This window comes from Stigmatopora nigra, unplaced genomic scaffold (assembly GCF_051989575.1).
Source record: "Stigmatopora nigra isolate UIUO_SnigA unplaced genomic scaffold, RoL_Snig_1.1 HiC_scaffold_25, whole genome shotgun sequence".
Lineage (NCBI taxonomy): Eukaryota > Metazoa > Chordata > Actinopteri > Syngnathiformes > Syngnathidae > Stigmatopora > Stigmatopora nigra.
This window is the reverse complement of record NW_027551604.1, coordinates 4003360-4020717: the sequence shown is the minus strand read 5'-3', so window position 1 is coordinate 4020717 and position 17358 is coordinate 4003360. Positions and strand designations below refer to the sequence as shown.

At 40.3% G+C, this 17358-nt stretch overlaps 4 protein-coding genes across 15 annotated transcripts in view; 2 read left to right on the top strand and 2 right to left on the bottom strand.

The window, feature by feature from the left end:
• The first annotated feature begins 259 nt into the window (after positions 1 to 259).
• Positions 260 to 6452, top strand: ttc13 (tetratricopeptide repeat domain 13). 2 transcript variants are annotated; one of them, XM_077711274.1, is made up of 23 exons: positions 260 to 512; positions 1022 to 1116; positions 1197 to 1272; positions 1348 to 1418; positions 1501 to 1566; positions 1724 to 1816; positions 1917 to 2033; positions 2113 to 2223; positions 2308 to 2390; positions 2453 to 2594; positions 2678 to 2852; positions 2927 to 3083; positions 3166 to 3296; positions 3379 to 3511; positions 3646 to 3738; positions 3819 to 3902; positions 4177 to 4261; positions 4347 to 4453; positions 4542 to 4677; positions 4942 to 5021; positions 5256 to 5334; positions 5411 to 5490; positions 5570 to 6452. In XM_077711274.1, exons 1-23 carry the CDS (start codon positions 338 to 340, stop codon positions 5682 to 5684), a joined length of 2484 nt encoding a protein of 827 aa, XP_077567400.1. In that variant the 5' UTR covers positions 260 to 337; the 3' UTR covers positions 5685 to 6452. The 2 variants fall into 2 exon arrangements, with proteins under 2 accessions (XP_077567400.1, XP_077567399.1); XM_077711273.1 differs by having other exon boundaries at positions 4344 to 4453.
• A 227-nt stretch (positions 6453 to 6679) lies between these two features.
• selenol (selenoprotein L) lies at positions 6680 to 12218 on the top strand. 2 transcript variants are annotated; one of them, XM_077711224.1, is made up of 10 exons: positions 6681 to 6925; positions 7337 to 7415; positions 7501 to 7554; positions 7770 to 7815; positions 7883 to 8013; positions 8092 to 8206; positions 8292 to 8414; positions 8498 to 8635; positions 8709 to 8911; positions 12194 to 12218. In XM_077711224.1, the coding sequence occupies exons 1-10, from the start codon at positions 6826 to 6828 to the stop codon at positions 12201 to 12203; spliced, it is 999 nt and encodes a 332-aa protein (XP_077567350.1). In that variant the 5' UTR covers positions 6681 to 6825; the 3' UTR covers positions 12204 to 12218. The 2 variants fall into 2 exon arrangements, with proteins under 2 accessions (XP_077567349.1, XP_077567350.1); XM_077711223.1 differs by lacking the exon at positions 12194 to 12218 and having other exon boundaries at positions 6680 to 6925; positions 8709 to 9001.
• Positions 9491 to 11157, bottom strand: clec11a (C-type lectin domain containing 11A). The gene is made up of 5 exons (XM_077711225.1): positions 10907 to 11157; positions 10400 to 10514; positions 10227 to 10334; positions 10063 to 10146; positions 9491 to 9989 (listed from the first exon to the last, which is right to left on the bottom strand). Exons 1-5 carry the CDS (start codon positions 11120 to 11122, stop codon positions 9577 to 9579), a joined length of 936 nt encoding a protein of 311 aa, XP_077567351.1. The 5' UTR covers positions 11123 to 11157; the 3' UTR covers positions 9491 to 9576.
• A 373-nt stretch (positions 12219 to 12591) lies between the features above and the next one.
• Positions 12592 to 17358, bottom strand: part of otofa (otoferlin a) — a 31770-nt gene continuing 27003 nt past the window's right edge. For 4 of the 10 annotated variants that reach the window (XM_077711314.1, XM_077711315.1, XM_077711310.1 and 1 more), the window contains 7 exons: positions 17161 to 17303; positions 17006 to 17094; positions 16408 to 16506; positions 15127 to 15368; positions 14881 to 15059; positions 14546 to 14646; positions 12592 to 13931 (listed from right to left, as the gene is read on the bottom strand). In XM_077711314.1, the coding sequence (XP_077567440.1) occupies positions 13751 to 13931; positions 14546 to 14646; positions 14881 to 15059; positions 15127 to 15368; positions 16408 to 16506; positions 17006 to 17094; positions 17161 to 17303 (1034 nt within the window). In that variant the 3' untranslated portion in view covers positions 12592 to 13750. Of the gene's footprint in view, positions 13932 to 14120; positions 14309 to 14545; positions 14647 to 14880; positions 15060 to 15126; positions 15369 to 16143; positions 16243 to 16407; positions 16507 to 17005; positions 17095 to 17160; positions 17304 to 17358 lie in introns of all 10 variants that reach the window. The other 6 variants (XM_077711307.1, XM_077711311.1, XM_077711312.1 and 3 more) reach the window with 3 other exon arrangements.

Genomic DNA, 17358 nt, shown 5'->3' with positions numbered 1-17358 from the left:
GAGAAGTTGGTTGTAGTATGTCCATGAATGGTTGTTAGACTCCAGCACCCCCTGCAACCCTTGTTAGAAGGGGCTGTTTGGAAAATGAATGAATGCATGTTTTTCAACGTTTTATTATTATTGTCCTTGACGAGTGGGTGTGTATACTACACTATAACGACATATTTGCATGTATACTATGCAATATATATAACATAATATATGTAAATCTGGCGTTATCGCTTGAGTGGAAGTGACGTACACCAGCGCAAGCGCAGTATCATTTGATAGCAAATCGCTCGATGGTGACAATCCGGTAGTGACATTAGTACCTTGCGGGCGTGTGTCGCCGTCAAACATGGACTCTGGGAGCCGGGCCGCGATCGGCTTTGCTCTCTCGCTGCTCTGCGGCTACCTGTGTCGGGCGGTGGTGGCTACCGAGTTCTTCTCCACGCTGGCGTTGTTCAACAACGAGCTCCACAAGCAGGGCTGCAGCTCGCTCTCTGACTGGGAAGACTACGCGGCGGACTGCGGTAAGTGAATGGGGAAATAGCTGGGGAGAAAAGTGGTTTATTTTGGAGATCCACGTCCACAATCTCTACTAGCAAAATGCTAATAAACCTAAAGACTGACACCACAACAGTGCATTGACATCACAACATAGATTTCATTTTGTCTTGCACTGAAAATCAAATGTTTCAATGTGTTTTTAAAAACAATTCGTCCTGCTGATTTATGCTGTGTTTTGCAGTATTTCTGTGCCTGATTGTGTTGCAAGTATATTTAAAATGACATTGAGAACAAATATTGCATTGCACGAATTAATAATCAGCTAAAGAGAACATTTTGGGTAAGTTTTTTTGCTGCAGAATGGACATTAATAGTAGTGACAGGTGCACCCACATTTCAGAGGGGCACGTTGGTGCGTTCATGTGCAAAGTGAAGAATGGGAATTTTGTGCATGATGCCTGGATTGAATTTTTGAAGTTTTTCCTCATTAGAATGCAATAATTTGTAGTTTTTTACATTGCATTCTTTTCAGAATCAACCATTCTGCAACTGGATGACCCAGACTGCGAGGAAGGAGGCAACCCTTCCTGCGAGTCAGTCTTCTCGCTCAACGCTGAGAAAATACTTGTGAGAAAACACACCAGAGAAAATCTTAACGCAGCATAATTGTGTGATCTGATCTGGAAAGGTTCTCTGTTGGCTCACAGAAACAAGCCAAACTGTTTATAGAGCAGAAGAAAATCCCCTTCCCCATCGAGCACATCAACAAAAATGAGGAACTTGGTACGTTCAGTGTCTTGACAACTTTTTGACTTTCTTACATCCATGTTTATCTTCTGTTACTCTTTTTTTTAATAGCTATTGGTTACGTTTTGATCGGCAACGGCCTCTACGACGAAGCCATCGATCATTTTTCTCTCCTGCTCCTGGTACAACCAACCGTAATCTACTATAATCTCTGTCAAACTGTCTAACACAACATTTTTCCCCTTCCTTTTTCTTTCCCTGCAGCGTGACCCCGAGTTACTCAGCGCCATTTACGGCAGAGGAATTGCCTTTGGCAAGAAAAGTCATCAAGTGAGTGACAAAAAAAATCTAACACTATTTTGCCCAAGTATCCAACTGGAGAAACCTGTTGGCTGCACACTAAAAGATTGACAATAATATTGATGAAAGACATACATCAACACGTTGTTTTTTTCTCTTACAATATATTTTGTGCTGCTCTAAACAGGGCAGAAAAAATGCTGACCTGGCTTTATTTGAGTTCACCCGAGTCATCACGCTGGAACCCAATTGGCCTGAAGTGTACGAGCAGAGAGCAGAGGTTAGCCACTAAATTATCACACAGCAACAAAAATTCCTTTCTGCAGACAAAAAAAGCACTCCTTTTGTTCAGCTACAATAACATCGACATGCGCGTGTAGATTTTGTCGCCTTTGGGGCGCATTAGTGAGGCACTGGCAGACCTGACCAAAGCCATCCAGCTTCAACCATCAGCTCGACTCTACAGACATAGAGGAACACTACTCTTCATTTCTGAGGTTTGCGACACTCGTGGCGTGCTAACCTCCATTATTGGGTTTTATTTACACAAACTATCTGTAATATTACTTCTACTAGGACTATGTAGCAGCCTCGGATGACTTCCAACAGTCCCTGGAGCTAAAGAAGAATCAACCCATCGCAATGCTTTACAAAGGCCTCACTTACTTTCACAGAGGCATGCTTAAGGTGCTCATTTTGTGATACAATGTTGTACTCAATACAAGTAATAAGACTGTTACCGGATGATATCATGTTTTCTTGTATCCCCAGGAGGCTATTGAGACATTTAAAGAGGCATTGAAGCTCAAGTCTGATTTTATAGATGCTTACAAGAGCTTGGGACAAGCCTACAGGTACTCAATTTGACATATTTCCATCCTGGTTTTTACCCAACATGCCTCTTGCCTTCTTGCAGAGAATTAGGTGATTTTGAGGCAGCGATGGACAGCTTTCAGAAAGCCCTTATGCTAAACCAGAACCATATACAATCACTGCAACTCCGTGGAATGATGCTCTACCACCATGGGTCCCTACATGAGGCCATTGGTAACTTCAAGGTGACGACAGCTATTTATGACATCATAAGTACTCCCAAAAGTAGAGATTGGTATAATCTTTTAATTTTGTGTTTTCCTTTCAGCGTTGTCTGCAACTGGAGCCCCACAATGAAGTATGCCAGTACATGAAGGGCCTAAGTCACGTAGCCATGGGGCAGTTCTATGAAGGCATTAAAGCACAAACCAAAGTCATGCTAAATGACCCACTTCTCGGACAAAAGGCCAGCTCCGAGTACCTTAAAGTCAAATATCTCCGAGGTGGGTGCCATCAAAACGGCAGTCAGATGTTCCGTATAATTGTGAGTACGAGTTCTTTTGTTTCTCCCAATTAGAATACTCTCGTTACTTGCACTCCCACCTCGACATCCCAGTGGCCGAGTACAACGTTGACCAGGACTTACCAGGAAACTTCAAAAATCACTGGGCCAAAAACCTGCCCTTTCTCATAGAAGACTACGAAGAGCAACCTGGCCTACAGCCGCACATCAAGTATGTTAGGAAATACTGGAGATGTTTACATTTAGTTAAATACAAGAGAAAATTAACTTTGTGGGTCCATCTGGTTTTGCAGGGATGTACTGCCGCAGAACTTTGAATCCTACGGTGGTGATGTCCAGAAGCTGATTTGCACAGCTGACCATCTGGGGGCGCTGATGCAGTACGACACTGCGGGTTTCTTGCCAAACAAGAGAATACACAGAGGTGCCTGGAAATATTGAATGAGTGCTTGGGAGATGCTGTTTACGCGGGAAACTGAGCAGTAAACCTGTTTTTCCATGTCCAGCCATGGGCTTGGCGACATTAGAGGTGATGCAGGCCATGCAGCGCACGTGGAGCAATGCCAAAGTTCGCGTGAATGGCAAAACCAGGCAGATGCAGTGGAGGGACATGTTTGACATTGCTGTTAAGTGGAGGAGGTAGAAAATCTCTGTGAGGTTTTAAGCATTAGGGTCAAATGTTATTGTAGTCTTTGTATAATTGTGGCTTGATATGAGAAAGAAATTCATCACGTTTTGTAAGAACTTCCCTTTTTCTTTTTTACACTCAACAGGATTGCTGATCCAGACCAACCGGTTCTGTGGTTAGATCAAATGCCTGCCAGAAGTCTGAGTCGTGGCTTCAACAATCATATCAATCTCATCAGGTGACTACAAGAATAGCCTCTCCGATATATTATGCTTGTATTCTCAATGAATGACATTTTTTTTTAATATTTCTCCCTAGGGGCCAGATTATCAACATCAGATACCTGGCATACTTTGACAAAATCCTGGACTTCATCAAAGACAGAATACTGGTCTACCATGGGTGTGCATTCTCATATTACAGCTTTTTTTTCTTATTCGGATGTTGCCATGTTATTCTACTGTCAAACAGATTTCAAGGTTCCCGATGCAATGTTTTAAATGGAACAATGCCAAACCTATTTTCTGTACTTTTGCAATTATTTTGATTGTTTGACTTGTTCCCCATTTTAAAAAAGACTTTTTTTAACAGCAGTCTTATCAATTGCACAATGGCGGCCAATGAGTTAAATTCTATTTTTTAAACCATTAGTATTCATTAATATTTTTCCCCACAGGGCATACAATCCTAAAGGCCTTGTGGAGGTTCGCCAAGCTCTGGAAAATGTAAATAAAGTTGAGGACCTTCTTCCAATAATGAAGGTAAAGATGTAATAATGGCATCTCTGGACCAGTTATGTTGTTTTTATTATGCTTGTGTAGCTCATTTATTTGTTCTCTGAAGCAGTTTAATAGTAAAACCAGGGATGGCTTTACTGTTAACTCCAAAGTGCCAAGTATGAAGGATCCGGGCAAAGAGTATGATGGCTTCACGATCACCATCACAGGAGACAGGTGACCTTGCAGATGCCTGTTTTCTTAGAAGCACCTATTATATTATACTGATACATAATGTGGTATTGTTTCTATTGTGGTCTTACAGAGTGGGCAACATGCTCTTTTCAGTGGAGACACAGACCACAGAGGAGCGAACGCATCAATACCAGTCGGAGATCGAGTCTATCTACAGGGAACTGACAGCCAAAGGGAAGATCTTTGCGCTGACGTCTGAATTTGCGGTGCGTTTAATAGCTTGTCGGGCTGTGGTGGGTGATCCTCCTAGAAATTGCTTTTCAGCGTTTATGGGTCTATTTATTTCACATTTATAGTGTACAGTGAAACTTGTAATTACTCAAAATCATACAATAGTAAATGATGAAAATGCTGCTGAGGTTAATGTTTAACAATATGAAAGGAAAATATATGTAGTTCAGGGATCATTCTTTTATTGTTTTTGTTATTTTCTTTTTGTTTTTCCACCTGGCAACCTTTGGTCCTTGCAGGACGCCGACGCCGTTTGCAACCTGATTCTTTCGCTGGTTTATTACTTCTGCAACCTCATGCCACTCTCCAGAGGCTCCAGGTAATCATCAAATGACAGCCACCAAATCCTGTTAAAAAGTAGTCAAGTTAGATGACTAAATTTTATTGCCTTATGTGGTGCCAAGGTTCAATAAGTCACATGCATGAATTATTAAAGTCCTTTAGAATGTAAAACATGTAGACTAACATTTTTCTAATCTAAATGGGGTAGGTAATTGAAAGTAGTATTTACTTTGACATGGAAAATGAATGACTTTTGTGCATGTGTGTTCAGTGTGGTAGCATACTCGGTCATAATGGGAGCAGTGATGGCCAGTGGGAATGAGGTCACTGGTCGGATCCCCAAAGGAAAGGTAACAGAACTTAAATAAGAAGCATCTGTTGTCAGTTTCTGGGTTCAAATGGGGTCATTTTCCTTTTTTTTTGAAGCTGGTCGACTTTGAGGCCATGACAACACCTAATCCAGACAGTTTCAGTAAAACAGCAAAGAGTTGGATGCACTTCAAAAGGTGAGCTGAACTGATTATTGCATAACAGTAATAATGAGTGTTATGATAACATTTTATATTCTATTTTTCTGCTCCAAAGTTTACCTTCTTGGTACCAGAATCTCCCCTCCGTGGCTGAGGCTTTCCCGACCATCAGATCTATGATAGAAGTCCTGAACGCAGACTCGTCATCACAATGTTCAAAAAAGTCTTAGCACAAAATATATGTACGTGAGAGTTTAGTTTGTTTAAAAAAAATGTCAGTCATAGATAGAACAAATCAAATCAATTCATGATAATCAAGACATAAGTTATAAATCAAAAGACACTGGTTAGTTTAAAAAAAGTTTAGCACAAGAAGTTGTGGGTTCAGTATTTGGTTTAAACGTCCCATGAATATTTTTTTTGTGGTTACACTTTTAGAAATGCACAAGTGAAAAAAAGCACATAGATTAAGCACATAATCATCCCTGGTATAAGATTACCTTATATTACGCAGATATTAGGATAAATAAGAATAAGAAAAGCATATTTCTCCTTTTGAAAGGGAAGTTTAGCAAATACAGTGAGGTTTACATACAATTTTCCTTAAGCACAGGTATAAGGAATATTTCCAGATAATATAGTTTTGAAAATTGTTAAGTTTGCCAAAATAAGCAAGAGAGCATTAAATACATATACTAGGATAAAACCCATTTAGAGTAATCATAGCTTTATTTATTTTTGGGATTAGACTGGGTTAAGTACATATGTCTTAAAACTGCCATCTAAGTTGTTAATTGTAAGCACAAGCTGGCCCAATTTCTTTGTTCACTCCTTTTGGCTCATTTAAATTTGCATTCAAGTGTTGCACCAATTAAAAAAAAAGATGTTCAAAGTATCCTCCCTGGTGTCAACATTTTGCACCGCACTATCAGTGTGGAAACTTGCAGGGATTTTTGAGTCAATGTTATCCTGCAAATAAAATGTTTGACCTCTGTTAATGTTTTCTTTGTTTCATTTTTTTCTAATTAGGACATAACTACCTGCAAAGAATGTGAAAACCAGAACTATATTTTACTGAATTGATTGCAAAAATAAAAGCGTTGTCTTTGACTTCAAGTTGAGTGAATAGAGTCTTTATTGATAAGTACTGTCATGCAGTAAAAAGAGGCAATAACATGAATCCTCTATGTTCAGTGTATGCATGTAGTTCACCGTTAGAGGGCGACAAATCCAGTCTTTAGTCCTCGTGATCACATGATAACCCGGAAACGACAGCCTACCTGGCGTTTGTTGCAAACGTGGGGTTATAATCGATAATACTTTGGTATAAATAGTTTTACTGTACTAAAATCTTCCACAAGACTGTTGTTGATGGAGGCAGACGTTATGGCGGAGAGCCTTGCTGCCGCCTTAAAGCAGCTTGTTGACCTGGGCAATGTGCTACTTCAACAGGTCAAAAAGGATGCTGAAGGTAGGATGAATAAAAAACTGCCTTTGGGTTAATAAGTGCACATCAAATGATCACATCGTAATTTAATGTTTTGATCGATTGTTGCTATCATTGTGCGTTGTTTAATGTCACTATATAAGCGTTTGCAACTGAACATATGCCGAGATCTTCAAACTATGAATATGGTTGTTTTGTTTGGTAATAAAAACGCCACCAAATGCTCGTTAAAGTTCACAAATTGAGATCATCCAGGGGAAAATAGATAACCGTTATTCAAGAATGTGTGTTGAATTCGCATTTTGATTTTGTTTTCTACAAAAAAACATGGAGATGTCTGCTTAGGAGCAATACAACCATATTGCTATTATTCCAAAATACTGGCATTTACTGGAAATATCATTTCATTTTATAGTGCATTTGTTCTTTTTACAGTTTCCATGGATGACTTGGTCCCTTATAAAATTGCCACACTGCTAGGCTTAATTGCAGCTGGAGCAGATTTCTACAAGAGGTGAATTTCATTCTCTTTTGAGGTAAAATTAATTGGAGAAAATACACCTTTTTTTTTTTACATCAGTATGTTTTCTGTCCCACAGTATTGGAGTGAAGAAGAAGAGCGAAGCCGAGGCCGCCTGGCAGAAGTTTTATCAGTAGGTTTGAAAAAACAACAAACAAATCAAAGGTCGAGGGCTGTCGCATATGATTATAGAATTATTCATTACTTAACTATTAAAGTCACCAAAACAACGTTATCAACAGCCCAGCCCTTAGTGTACTTATGTACATACTGTGCATATTTATTCCCATTTATAACAGTTGTAAATAATCCAAAGTACTTCTCTACAATTCTTTTTTTATTTCACAGTTGTGCAAAAGTGAGGGAAACGGTGGATGAGCTCCTCAAACTCCAGGTTTGCACGTGGAAAGGCATGCTTACATGTATGATTGCTTCTGTCTGAACATAGTGTTTATTTACAGAGTGAGTGGGACTCATTCCTGCAGTACGTGGACCAAAATCTTCAATCTTCTACTGCTCCTGTGACTCCAGGAGGACAAGTAGCGGACATTTTTAGCTCTGAAACTGTGTTGACTGATGGACGTAGTGGAAAGTAAGCATATCTGAGTTTCAGCCAGTAATTATAATCAGTTGAGTTGTAAGTAAGTTTAAATGTGTGTTGTATTTGAAGGCGAGTTACTCTGGATCATTACCGTTCTCCGGGTCAGAAGCTTCTACTGGTTCTCATCAGGCACTTTGGATGACTGCCGTGACGTGATCACGTGGCCGAGCTGGAGGACAGCATAGTCGGTTACCCTCATTATAATTAATTTAGTTTGCTGAATCAATATGATGGAAATATAACGTTTCAATATGTTTTCTTCTCTGCAGGCTGCCCTTGAAGCTCGGTCTGTGAAAGTTGTGGTGGTGTCTTTTGGGCCCTTGAAGGGGGCTCGTTTGTGGTTGCAGCAGACAAAATGCTCAATGGACTTTGTTTTGGATCCAGAGAGGAAGGTTTGGCACCAGCACATATCATTTCTTTGTAATAAAAACTTTTTTTTTATACAAGCTTAATATGCAACATCTGTTGGTTTCAGATCTACCGTAGTTTTGGACTGGTCTCATCTTGTGCTAAAGTCATGAATTTTGACTCCATGCTTCGGTATTCTGAGTACGAAGCTGCGAAGAGAGACTTCCCAGAATTCCCAATGCACATGCTGGAGGACATCTACCAAGTATCAAAACATAGTCAATTTGGCTTAAGTGAACTTAAGTAGCAGTAACCAAGAAAAAAACATATTTCTCCAGATGGGAGGTGACTTTCTGCTCAGCGACACCAACAAAGTCCTCCTGTCCCACCCGAGCAAATACCCGATGGACCGACCCGCCTTCAGCGACATACTGCAGGCAGCGACTGGCTCCACCAAAGTGATCGCGCAGGAAACCAGTGGGAGCGGCTCTCCGATGCACGCTAATGACGTCACGCCTCACAGTCACGCCCATGTGAAGAGGTGCGACCGATGCCAAGCCGTGCAGAATAGATGCCCGTTCTTTACTGTTAAGTCCATGCTGTAACTTAAAGATAAAATTATGGAAAGCCATTTGAGCATCTAATTTTATATCTTTGATACCTTCTTTGTCCTCACTCGGACAACAATCACTAATGTGCAACTACACATTGAAGGAATTGATGAACAACAATTAAGTCCACAATTAACTAATCATCCCTGTGGCAAAATATATGTATATAATTAAAAAAAAAAAAAACGGGCTCCAAGGATCGATTGAAATATACATCCCTAGAATATACCTATGAAATTTCATTGTGCTCTATCCAGGAATAACAAATGAACGGATAGAAATGATAGTGTACACACCCACAACAACATGAGGCTAAATTTGAAAGGCTTCAAGCTTGTAACAGTGTGTCCCTTAAGGACAATATATGCAATAGCTGAATCCTGATTGAGCAAAAGTTAAACCGCTATTGTAAAAAACCTAAATATGTAAGTGGAGTGATTGATGCCTGAATTAAGATGCAATTTCAAATGACTTTCCCATAAAAAAACAAGGACTACATCACTGCATCACAGTGTTAACAGAAAATGTAATTTGTCTTAGAAAGGTAAACACGTATAGCCAAATATTCCATTTTAATAAGACATTGGATATCCATCTAAAGCGCCACCCTGTCGTCAAATTCGCACATGTAGTTCATGGCCCTGTCACAGTATTGATCCCACCAATCGCCGTCATCTGACGCCATCGCCACGCAGTTCTCTCGCTTGCCTCCATCCGGTTGACTGGACAAGAAATGTTTGCGCCACTGAAAGTAAGAGACAGCTGTGCCATCCTCAAAGAGGTACACGCCCTCGACTGCCAGGTCGTTGATGCCGAGCCACACCGGCAAGTTGTTTGGCCGGAAGAAGGATTTGACGTAGTCGGCCAGTGCCTCCTGCTCGCGGCGATCTCGCGGCATAGCCATGCGGCCTCCCCGTTCTTGGCACTTTCTCGATGCTCCCGCGTAGTCTTCGTAGTTGTCGTATACCAGGTAGCATTTGTAGCCCACTCGCAAGCCCTTCTGGTAACCTGATTCGTCGAGGAAAAAGTATAGTGTTAGTTATTCGTAAAGATGAGTTAGGGCTAAAAAAAATGACTTAACCTTCTAGTCTTCCGGTCGCTTTGCGGTTGTCTTTGCTGTGCTGGTAGACTTCCCGGATTTTGTCCTCCAGCTCCACAACCTTCACTATAATAATTTTGGGGATGGGAAAGACCCTCTGAAGAACCAGAATGTGATGTTTATTTAAATTCAGCATTACCAGTTACCTTCCATCCTGGATAAACGCTCCATAAACTGGTCTACCCTAACATCAAGTGTGTAGTGTCCCACATTAAGCTTGTGGATGACCTGGTCCATCCCAGCCAGCCTGGACACTTTGTTTAGAAATGAGAGTTAAAAACTGCAGATGACTTTTCAAACAAGCAATGTGAGGACGTACAAACGTAGTTGTATGAGGCTTCAAAGTCTGAAACCGGGGTGGTGGGCTCCAGTTCTGATTCAGGAACATGGTCAGGAACATCTCCTCGTGACCTTTTCTCATCTGTGACAGACACCTAATGCATCAAAACAATAATTTCTGCATTACATATAGTGCAGTAGTTGGCCAGAAAGAATAGGTTAACCAGTTATTAGTGTCAATTTTCAAATGCAATATTTATATTGTACTGTTTTCACATGCATTTCATCACATTTTAGGTATTTTTTCCCCCATTGTCCAACTTTTATAAAAATCTCACTTCAACCCAACTCCAATCCAAAAGGTGTTACCAATACAAACCATCAATGATGTCATCTCTTTGGGGAATGGCTAAATCATCCAACAAATATTTTTCCCATGACGTTCCCCCCTCGTTCGTACATTGATTTACAATTTAAACACATTTAACATCTATTTAAGACAACAGACATTTAAATGTCGAATTCTAAATGTAATAAGAACTCGTACCTGGGTTGGCTGTGGCGCGTTGGTGGGAATACAAAAACCCAGCGAAAGCAAACATAGCAGAGCAAGTAACCTGGCGACTGGTCCCATTTTCAACCTCCCGACTCCTGAAAGACGCGCGCAAACACACGAAAGATCCTCCTCTCTCTCCTCTCTTTTCCTCCCCTCCTTGCTCACTCTCTCCAGCTTCACACCTCCCACAGTGACATGACCCTGCATGAATAATGGAAGAAATGATCCCCAAAAGTCCAATTTCAAACATTATACCTGTGATCTCATCGGCACTGGCTAAGCATAATCTGTTTGCTTCTTTGTGCTGTTTTGTTCAAAAGGCCTCACTTGCTATTTGCCAAACAGGAAGACTTTTTTTTTTACTGTTTTCTTATCCCTATCCCATTTCTAGTCTTTGTGTACAAGATTAACTTCAAAGACAATCCTTAGATTTTGGACTTTGGGATGGTGAATGTATCCAATTTCCAAACTTTGTGCATAAACACATTTTCCAAGGAAAAAAATACTTTCGGATTTAAGGCTCAATTTTCGGGGCGCTTTTTTTGTTTGGATAGATCAGCTTCATTTTGCTTTCTTTTTTCTTTTGTTCTCACTTTATACATCAAAATCCCATTCCTCCATTTGTAAGTAGGGTTCACCTTTTCCTCAAGCACAGTTTAAATACTACAAACAACAAAGAAGGGTTTTAGAGACCCCCAGATTTCTGTGGAATGCCTGTTGCATATTTTATTTCAGCATTTCATTTCACATTTGATTTTAATTTTGATTTGTGATGGTCAGAAGATCTTTTGTTGGTCATAAACTTGTATTTTTGACTTAAATGCATTCTAATTGTTGTGTTGCGTTTACTGGAAACATACAATTAAGACCTAAAAAGCACAGATTCGATTGTGTGTGCACAACATATGTGCCTGCAAAACAGCAGGGCGGGGAGTTTAGTTTTCGGACTTTGCTTCTCTTTTCTTACCCACAAAAGTGCACATCTTGGAGGGAGCAATTGATGGAAAATCATCCAAAGGATGCTATGTTTATTTGCTACGTTTAAATGATCAAAATATGTTTAGCCTCCTTTAGTGGTCTATATATTTTTTCAGAAAAATGACTAAAACACTTAAAAATATACTTAACATCGCAGCTAATGTCAGCCACTTTACTTTCTAAAATGTTTCAGTTTGTTCTGTCACTGTTAGACGTTAAACATCGTATTTGCTGACTGTCATCTTGGAATGATACAAATAATTTTAACCATGTTGCAATTTGCTATTGAATGTTTGGTAGAAGAAAGTGACCATTCAAGCTTCTGGATGTGCTGGCTGGAGGCAGTTCGTCCGGACAGAGGCACCTCAGTTCACTCAGGTAAATGCACGCACTCTAGCACACGAGGTACATAATCTATGTTGTTATTGATTAAAACTTGCTTATTCTCTAAGGAGGTTGATTTTGGAGTAACTGGTTTCAGAGCTAGTATATGACATGATATTTATCACAAATTCAGAAAGTCTTTATTTCATCTCAGTGTATTTTTATCCTGCAATGTATAATAAACCAGTAGAAATGCACCTAGTTTAAAAACTACATTTCATTTAAAGCATGCATTGGAACTCATCACATAGGATTGATTTTGTTTTTTTTTATTATGAAGTATAGTCATCGCACACACACAAACCAGAAATATATACTTTGTGTTCATCTCTTTATTTGAATTAGCAAAAACAAGCAGACAAAAAATACATTGTACACATTTATATAAATACAGAAATTAGTGGTAAAAACAGACAGTTTTAGTGCAAACAGAAAGTGTGTTGTCAGTCAACAGCAGGGTCACAAATGTCAAACAACGGGTCGAGTACAGGCAGGCATTGGAATTAAATAAATAAAAAATACTATCAGATTTGGTGGGTGAATTCGAATGTTAAACACAGCACTGAACGTGGCTTTCAAAACACCGTCATGCTAACATGCGACCTTGTTTTTATTGGACAAACCTAACATTTACATAATTAAAAAGTCAAAGAAAAAAATTCTATACAATTTTCCAATTTGCCTGATGCCAACATCTGATTATCGGAGCTGGTTATATGAAATAATAACAGTACCCATTTGTTTTTCTTTAGCAAAATAGAAATCTCATTTAGTTTTCATGAATCGTTCAGACTTGTGCAAAGACGGCAACTCCGGGTACAAAATGTTGGAGCAGAAAGTCAACATTTTTCTTGCCGTTTACAGCCAAATGCTTTACCATCAAATATGAAACATTTAAAAATTGTTGTCGAGACATCTCAAATTTGGGGTTTTGTTATGTTTTGGTATTGTTCGCAAAAAATACAAGACAAGTGGACCTCAATATATTATATGTAGCTGTTATCTTATTGCCTTGGCAACCCCAGATAAATTATTGGTGTCAGTGAATTAAAGGGATGCAAAGCCAAAATAAAAGAGCTCAGCAATCTCTTCTAGGTAGGACACTGTTAGATTTTACTCTTTAAATGTGAAAGTTTACACGCAGTAAGTACAGTGGTAGCTGGAATTTTAAGATTGTTTTCATTGCATTGCCAGTAAAAATCTAATTTACGGGTCAGCCAAAATCCATACGTTAAATCAAAGCATGAAATTTCCATTCATTTCAATGGTGAACATTGATTTCATATGTCATTTGAGTTCAAAGTGTGGCCATAGAATGAATTCAAACTTGCAAGTCAAGATACCACTGTTTATCAAAACAGATTCAATTCACCGCCTTCCCGAGTGATGCTGATGAAAAGAAAGCTGTAAAACCTGAGCCCACATAAAACCTCCCGCCGCCGCCCATTGCTCTACCCTACTAGCCATTTCCATTCATGCCCCGAGCAGCTTCTTGACAAGGTAGCCCGGCATACTGTACAGGAATAGGCCCAACATAATAAGCATCAGCAGGGCCAGGATGATCTTGATGATCAGCCACTTGTAGCGGTTGCACACCAGGTAGCGGATGGCTTTCAGAGGACTCAGGAACCACAGGAAGGTTGTGTCTGGACGGCTTGATAGGGAAACACAACAAAGGGCACTTATGGGCAAAGGTCAGAAGTAACCAAGTGGAAAAACTTCATCACACTACTCTTTAGTATTAAAGACAATGGACAGAAGGGGGAGCTGGCATAGCACAGATAGCAGGAACAGAAGCTGAAGAAGAAGCGTTTGTAGTGTGGGGACAGAGTAAAAGGACTACCAGCTGATCAAACCCCCAGCATCTTCTTAACCAGGTAGCCAGGAATGGAGTAGAGGAAGAGGCCCAGCATGAGGAGCAGCAGAATGAGGCCCAGCACTTTGAGGATCAGCCAACGATAGTTGTTCCACAGAAAGTAGCGAATGGACTTGAGTGGGCCCAGGAACCACATGAAGCTTGTATCTGGCCGACTTTTGGGGGGATGCAAGTGGAAAAGGGGATAGCGAGTATGCAGAGAGCAGAACAGAAAGGGATAGAAGATGAAATGGGGGATACATATATTAGAGAAAGCATCAGTGAGGAAAGCAGTTAAAGTCATTCTTCCATCTATTATACTGCTTTCCTCACTGGAAGAAGGAATCTTAAGCAGCAAACTTAAAGGAGATAGATTAGCCATGCAGGCCTACAATAAGTAGTAGTTGTCTTACTTTGGTTTCTCCAGTGGATCAGGCTCATTGCGTCCAAGTCCCACTGGACTTTTCTCTGCCTCCTCAGCACTGACCAAATGGAGTTCAGCCTCTACTTTTCCCTGTTAAGAGGATGGTGAGCATGATAGATAAATATTAGATAGAAAAGTGCCCACCATTACACAATCCAGTACAATACAGGGAGAGCCAAACAAAAGCTTTTTGCAAAATCCTGCTTTTAGTCTCTGACTGTAATTTTTACTACTGGACATCTGGCTTCCGGAATGGTGACCAAATAAAGCTTTATTGCCCTGGAAAAGATTGGTAAAGTGAGATCTTTTGAGAGACATTCTTACCGTCAGCTCCATCTCGTCATTTTCGTCACGGGCCACAAATGGCCACCATCCCTTGACTCTCTTTTGCTTAAAGATGGAAATGGATGGAAGGTCCTGCTCATTTCGGATCAAATTGATGGAGCACTGCTTCGAAGTCTTGGCCCCACGAGGGAAGCGGTTAAGGTCCAGTTCGATGGCACCTGGAAGCCACCAAAAGCTGAAGTGTATCCACTTGAATTTTAAAAGAACTAAGATCCAAATCCTTACCCAGGAAGTCGTCAGCAGAGAAGTGGTCGGCATCCCACACCTGCAGGGTGAGGCGAGCCGGAATCTTGTACTCGGTCTCGTCCCAAGAGAACATAGATTCTTTCTTGGAGATGACAATCTTTTCCTCGGCCATGAGGTAATCAAAGGGGTAGACAAATCGCCAGTTGAAGTTTCCCTCTCCGGTCAGGGAGTGGTAGTGCACATCTGTGTCTTGCTTGTCTTCCTGCTGCCCCTTGAGCCAGCTGCGTTGGTGAAGATCGGGAACAACACAGATTATCTTTAGTTGTCTGTGCTTGAGGCATACATGCACCTAATATAGTAAAGATGGTTAGTTACTAAATTTTAATTGGATTCATCATGGAGAGCCACAATTGGGATTGGCATAGCAGCAATTCCAGTGATACCAATTTAGTTGGGCCATTGATAATCTGAAGGTTCAGGATGATCAGGAACATTTTGGGTGAAGGTCTCAAGAAAAGAAAGTTATCTTCCCCTTACCCTTACATATTACGGCAATAAAACACAATGACTAATACGCCATAGCGAAGAAAAGGCTTCCTCTTATCAATAATGTGGTATTTGTTTGAAATGATGTGGTCAGAAGTCAAAGTATATCTGCTTAGTGGAAAGTTGCAAACAAGAAGGCTGCACATGCCAACATTGTTCAAAACAATATAGCTGCTATCCTTACTGGAAGCATGCATGGTCTGTGCTTGCATATGTGCATGCAGCAGGCAGGAAATGTTAGTTAAAGGCATTTTTGGATTGACACCATATTGAAAAACAAAAAAAAAAAAACCATTAGCAAGTGAACAGCAGTTTTGCATCGACTAAATAAGAGTACTAGTATTACTAAATATAAACTAGCTTGATTATGCCTTCCTGATTGAGGGGTTAAAGATGAGGAAAATCTGGGCCAGTTTGGAAGTAAAAAGTAGCTTTGGACAAAAATGAATGCGGGTGTGTGTAAAGTGTAAAAGTCATACGAGCCATGCAGGGGAATTGTGTGTTTTTTACCCCCTGACATAGATGTCAGACATCTTCTCTCCTGTCAGGAAAGCATCGTCCTCTAGAATTACGTCATCAGTGTTCCAAATAATAACACGTAGCTCAAAGCTGCACACAAGCAGAGACACGCCACAAACACCAAAGACGAACACACACGCGACAAATGGAAACAAAGCAAAAAAATAGTTAACTGCAAACAAAACAGTCCACACGACACACAGCTCGGGATGCGGCCGGCACCAACTATATATGGCTGCATCCCGCTGTACGTACCCCCTCACAAATATGTCACTGGACTTTTCCCCAGTGAAGTAATCATCGTCCTCCAGTATTACTTCGTCTGTATTCCAAATTATCACCCTGAGCTCATATCTGGTAGAGGGAGGAGGAAGAAACATATACAATATACACACCACCTGTGGAGTGCTTCATACTAGTTGGAAATATATTTTTCTACTATGATAAAATTGGAGAAACTCTTTGACTGCCTTGGATATTTTTTGAAGTCAAATATTCGGGTTAACTTGGAAAGCTACCAATGATTGAGCCTTTTAATCACCTACATTAAAAGAAATGGGTATATCCTGATTACTGCTCATACTTTACCATATTAAACAAATTGATTTAGGATCAAAGATGTCATTTTTTGTAAACATATTGACATTAACATTTATAGTATTGTTTCCAAAAGCCTAAACCCAAATGCACTCTACGTGTTATAATGTATAAATTAAAAGTAGTTTGTACCATACCTTCTCCTGGTAGTGATGAAACTAAAAATGATCCCACTTCAAACTACATCCTTTTCATATTGTTTTATTGAGAGATTATTCAGAAATAACATGCTGCATTCATAAAACACTAGATTTACCTTTTAGGCTTCCTCGGCGATATGTCAATGGCAGGTCCTGGAGGTGGTGCGTCCGTAGGAAACATGTCCACCCACATTTCTATGCGACCCTTTGCCACATATTGACACAATCAGATCCAGTGTACTTTTTGTTTAACAATTCCAAAATTTCACACCTGCTCGATTCCCGGTTTATCCGGGTTCAGTAGGGGCCTTGTCTCCACATGTTCCGGAACAAGTCGGCAGCCCACCCGGGGTATGTCTTCCCAGTGGTTCAGCACTGTGAGTGCTAAATGCTCCTCAGTTGGCTTTTTCAGACCTTTTAGACCAACAAAATGTTTGAAATACCTAAAAATAGCATGATTGATATGAAC